This window comes from Doryrhamphus excisus, chromosome 20, assembly GCF_030265055.1.
Source record: "Doryrhamphus excisus isolate RoL2022-K1 chromosome 20, RoL_Dexc_1.0, whole genome shotgun sequence".
NCBI lineage: Eukaryota > Metazoa > Chordata > Actinopteri > Syngnathiformes > Syngnathidae > Doryrhamphus > Doryrhamphus excisus.
Window position 1 is genome coordinate 15,662,501 of NC_080485.1, and position 4,887 is coordinate 15,667,387.

The following is a 4,887-nucleotide window of genomic DNA, read 5'->3' on the forward strand; positions in this document are numbered from 1 at the left end:
CCGGCACAGCGAGACTGGCCCAAGAACTCTGCACAGGACCTGGGCTGGAACACGGGACACGGGGGGGGGGGGGGGTCACATGACAAGGTCAGCACTGCTGCTCAGGCACTCGTTAGTAAGCCTGTGGGCAAATATTTTCATAAATATGATATATATTTTTCATATCATACAGCATCCCCCTGGCACACCTTTCCCAGTGAGAGCTGAATGTAAACAAGATTAAAGGATGTGGGGGTCCACTAAAAGCAATCCTAAATCTATATGCGTCCTATGGAGGAAGACTACAGTAAATATGAAGAAATGTAACAAAATGTTATACGTCTCACCTTTAGATGCTGCAGACCTTCTTCTGTCATTTGATCATTGGCGGCATCTATCGAGTCCATCCGTCCTGCAGGTCGACGCCGCCACAAAAGCTGAGAGATTTTAAGATGTCAAGACAGAAAAAAACAAAAAACAAACAATACATCTGTCCAAACCGACTGCTAATGCCGTGTCCATCTCTAGACACCAGGAGGGCCGCGTTCAAATACGCTTTTTAAACAAGCAGCTCTATCTCTCCGGCGGCTTACATCACGACTGTTGGGATTATCGACAAGGTGAGCCTCTTTGTGCTTTTCAGCTCATTTAACGTCCGATATTTACACTTCCTGCGGTCGTGACTTACTTTCACTGGAGCCAGCGTCATCGTTAACGAAGCCTCGAATGTCATGCATTCCGTAAATGACAACGCAGAAGAAAATGAACGTTAATAACGTGATAGTTTACTTAAAAGTGGACTTACCTGCGTGAGAGCAGTTGTGTTCAGGATGTGCACGGGAACAGGTGAGCGCTACATCCTGCACCAAATGCATTGTGGGCCACCTTTGAGGTCAAATAGAAAAACAACAATCTAACCACAAATACACACACCCTCTGCAAACACACACCCTCGTGCTTGACTTGCCCTTATATTTCGTCACGTTAGCCGACTTAGAGATGCGGAAAAGCTGAATGATGCAATTATTAGATTTTTTTATTTAGGGGTCAAAAACATTTACATCTGCATATTTCCATATTCATATTTTTTTTTTAAGTTTAATAATTAAATTGTTGACGTAAGATGAGTGCTTTTAGGTGCTAAAGGGAGCCAGTTACCATGGCAACAGATGCCACACTGTCCCCCTAAAAAATTGTTTTAAAGTGCACAACAAGCGGCGTTGACTTTTAAAGCTGAAGCCCGCTAAGGATTGCGACATGACTTCCTGCAAGTCCCGGCAGTCGCAATAACGCATGATAAACACCCCCCCCCCCGCCAACCGACGCAGGGGCGTGAGTGGGGAGGCGGAGCCAAAGATGGACGCTTAATCCCAAAGCTGTCGTGTTTGCTGCACATTCACAGTCGTGGCCATCACAACAAAATGGTGGCACTCGTTCACATTGTGGAAAGGGGCGGGGGGCGTAAAAGTCCAAAGTGCACATTTGACAAAGCTCTCACTCTATAAGTTACATTCACGGCCTCGGCGGTGACAGGTCAGTGTCAGCGGGCGTGGTCTTCGGGTTCACGCCGTTAGCGCGCTCCTCTGGGATGGAGGACGAGTCGCTGCCGAGACTCGAACGGAAACCTGAAAAAAAACAAACCCGGGAAGTTAAGCTAAGCATGCGACTCCATGTTGCGCCTTCTTTACCTTTATACGTGGGCTCGGCGTCGTACATGGAACTGTCTGAGCTCGCCCGGTTCCGCCGCTGCTTCCATCGAGGACCTCCGCTCCAGCTCTCTTTCAGGATCCCCGACCTGAGGAACACACCGAGAAGACCAAGTCAGACATCTGACTAGGGTGTCTTCTTTAGCCGGCAACATGCAGAGGCGAGGAAGGAACACAGATACAGTATGAAGTATGATTCCGTTACGTATGAGAGTACATAAAGATATACTACATCTAACGGCCATGTGGAAAACGCTGTACATGTTCTGGTACGTGTACGTCTGCTGCAGGGGTGTCCAAGGTGCAGCCCACCTTTCTTAATAAAAACTTTTATTCAGACAAATAGAGCAGTAATTTTATGATAAAGCCAAAATATTGACAAAATAAATATTAAAAGAAAACTTTAAATATTAAAGACTAAAAACATAATTTCTTTAAACCAGTCATTATATTATGACAAATAAATAAAAAGTACAATTTTTTTTTTAATTCAGGTTGTGCGAATATTACGAGAAAATTCAAATAAGAGAACAAAGCCATAATATTAAGAGAAAATATAGGATAAAGTTGAATTATTAAACACTGAAAATTTATTTTTTTAAAATGGTCATACAATAAACAAAGAATAAAGTTGCAATTTTAGGAAAAATAGGTGGGGTAAAGGATAGTATTGTACGACAACAACAAAATATGATAATGAAGACATAATATTGAGACACAAAATAGCACAAGGTTGAAATACTAAAGACTACAAATAATCATAAAATAGTCATAACATGTCTACAAACCAAACTGAGCATGAAGTTGAAATGATAGAAAATTAGGTTAGGTAAAAGATTACAATTAAAAAGTCGTTCAATTCCCACCCTCGGCCATCTCTGTGTGGAGTTTGCATGTTCTCCCCGTGCATGCGTGGGTTTTCTCCGGGTACTCCGGTTTCCTCCCACATTCCAAAAACATGCTAGGTTAATTGGCGACTCCAAATTGTCCATAGGTATGAATGTGAGTGTGAATGGTTGTTTGTCTATATGTGCCCTGTGATTGGCTGGCCACCAGTCCAGGGTGTACCCTGCCTCACGCCCGAAGACAGCTGGGATAGGCTCCAGCACCCCCGCGACCCTCGTGAGGAAAAAGCGGTAGAAAATGAATGAATTAATTAATTAAAAAGTCAAAATATTACGAGAATAAATACGTAACGCTATATGGAGAAAAACAAAAAAATAAAAATAAATAAAATAAAAACTAAATACAAATAAATATTAAAAAGGAGCAAAAAGTATTAAAGTGATTTGTGTATTTTTGGTTTTGCAGCTGATCTGTTTACATGTTGACAGACTACAGATGAAAATTAGCCCCTGGCTAGAATCTGATGTGTTTGTATTTCAATGCACAACGCAAACAAACATTCATTAACAAGCCCCTCCCTCCCGCCAAAACCCATAAAGATAATCAAGATGGAAGATTCGTGTGAGGCAGGGCGTTGTGCAGGTGTTTGCACTCACCTGTCCAAAGTGGACATTCCGGGGTGACTGACTGACCTCCTCAACTGGACAGGAGACATTTCAGCATCATCAGTGATGTTTTTTGAGCGTACTTAAAGTTTTTCTGTGCTAAAGGGGCTGACCCTTTCAGGAGGTTGAAGGTCAGGTGCGACGTTATGCCGGGCCAAGGTGATGCACTCCTCCAGCGTCCTGATGAAGGTGGCACAGGTGGCACTGAGGAGGGACGCCTGAAGATGGAAACTGCGGTCAAACTTAGCTTGGATGGCCAAAAAAAAAAAAAGCAGACGATACCTCAGATGTGGGTGTGGTGTCTGGGTCTGTGGTGGACTGTGACTGGATGGTTTGGACCTGCTGGACAAGGAGGTCACAGTAGAGACGCAGCTCTGACATTTTTGTTTTGAGACAATCAGGACCTGGACACACACATGTTAGCATAGATGAGTAACGAAGCTGTCAGTCAACTTTTTTGACGGCGACAACCGTTAAAGTGAAGACCTCTGTGTCTGTGAGAGTCCAGCGTCCCCGCTTTTGACGATCCCAGCGCCACCAGCCACCTCTGTCTCTCTGCTGCGTTCACTGCCCGCACGTAAAAGTGCTGCTCGCCTGGAATGATCAACTCCAGACGTGTGGCGTCCGTTGGGTGAACTGAAACACAGGACATCAACACATAAGGTTTTGTTTATTGTTATGATTATGTGTGAGGGACAAACCTTTAATTTCACACACGGACATCTTGATGGAGCCTTTACTTCCTTTGCCAACGTCGTCCTCGCTGTCGTAGTAGGAGATGACCCCCTTGTCTAAGACGAACCACCGCGGCTGCCAGCCTGACACACAAACACACCGATTTAAGTGCATTCTACTTAAACAAAAGCGACAATTTATGAAAAGGACTTAGTGCAGCTAGCTTTTTCAACCAATTTGGGACATATTCATTTGTACATAAATGTCACAGACACTTGTTGATGAGGCTTGCATTGCTGTACAGATCTTAAATGAATAAAATGCTACATTAACCGCTGGACAGCATATTCTTCTGGAAAAGTGATCTCGCCGAGTCAATAACTAAAACGTCACCTGCGTATAATGTTAGCTTGTTACGGCTGAGTTAGCATCAGAAGCTAGCATGTAGCTATTGTGACGGCGCACTTGACCAAGCTGTCTGTAGTTAGCCACACATTAATAAACTGTTTGTGTTAATAAACACAAACAGACTAAAAGAGAAAGAGAAAAGAAACCAGTAGTCTCGCCTGTCATGTAGTTGGTCCATTTGTGCAGAACACCCTCCATGTCAGCAGCTAACAGGCTAAAGCTAGCTCACGAGAGCTCGCCTCGCAGCGGGAGACAGTCGGTGAAGTCACACAAATGTCATGTTGAGATTATTTCTTCTACGAGTGAACAAGACCAAGTAATAGTGAACGTAGCACCGTCATGGTGTCCGTTTGGGTGGTTTGTTGCTCAAGCCAGACCAGGTCAGCTGGCTGATTAAAAAAAAAAAAAAAGTCAACAAACGCCACACCACGCTCGCTACGGAAGCCTACGAGGCTCATTTTAAAAAGTCGTACAGCACGTCAATAAATGCTACTAAATGTGTTTATATAACATTAGTTAGGTATATAAACCAGTATATGAGCGCTAAATTATTTTGAACAGCAAGGGACTGTTTCACAAACTGTTGAACAATGAAAACAACACACAAG

The 4,887-nt window shown here is 43.6% G+C and overlaps 2 protein-coding genes across 3 annotated transcripts in view; both read right to left on the minus strand.

Moving 5' to 3' along the window:
* Positions 1-904, minus strand: part of LOC131107998 (uncharacterized) — a 2,613-nt gene extending 1,709 nt beyond the window's left edge. The window contains exons 1-3 of one of the 2 annotated variants that reach the window (XM_058058574.1): positions 785-904; positions 327-416; positions 1-44 (exon numbers count right to left, since the gene is read on the minus strand). The exon at positions 1-44 is cut by the window's left edge and continues 233 nt beyond it. In XM_058058574.1, coding sequence (XP_057914557.1) covers positions 1-44; positions 327-386 — 104 coding nt within the window. In that variant the 5' untranslated portion in view covers positions 387-416; positions 785-904. Of the gene's footprint in view, positions 45-326; positions 417-667 lie in introns of both variants that reach the window. The other variant, XM_058058573.1, reaches the window with a different exon arrangement.
* A 93-nt stretch (positions 905-997) lies between these two features.
* On the minus strand, positions 998-4,698 carry plekha3 (pleckstrin homology domain containing, family A (phosphoinositide binding specific) member 3). Its single transcript, XM_058058572.1, has 8 exons — positions 4,438-4,698; positions 3,898-4,014; positions 3,683-3,832; positions 3,479-3,600; positions 3,310-3,414; positions 3,188-3,231; positions 1,668-1,774; positions 998-1,604 (listed from the first exon to the last, which is right to left on the minus strand). The coding sequence occupies exons 1-8, from the start codon at positions 4,475-4,477 to the stop codon at positions 1,492-1,494; spliced, it is 798 nt and encodes a 265-aa protein (XP_057914555.1). The 5' UTR covers positions 4,478-4,698; the 3' UTR covers positions 998-1,491.
* Positions 4,699-4,887: the final 189 nt, after the last annotated feature.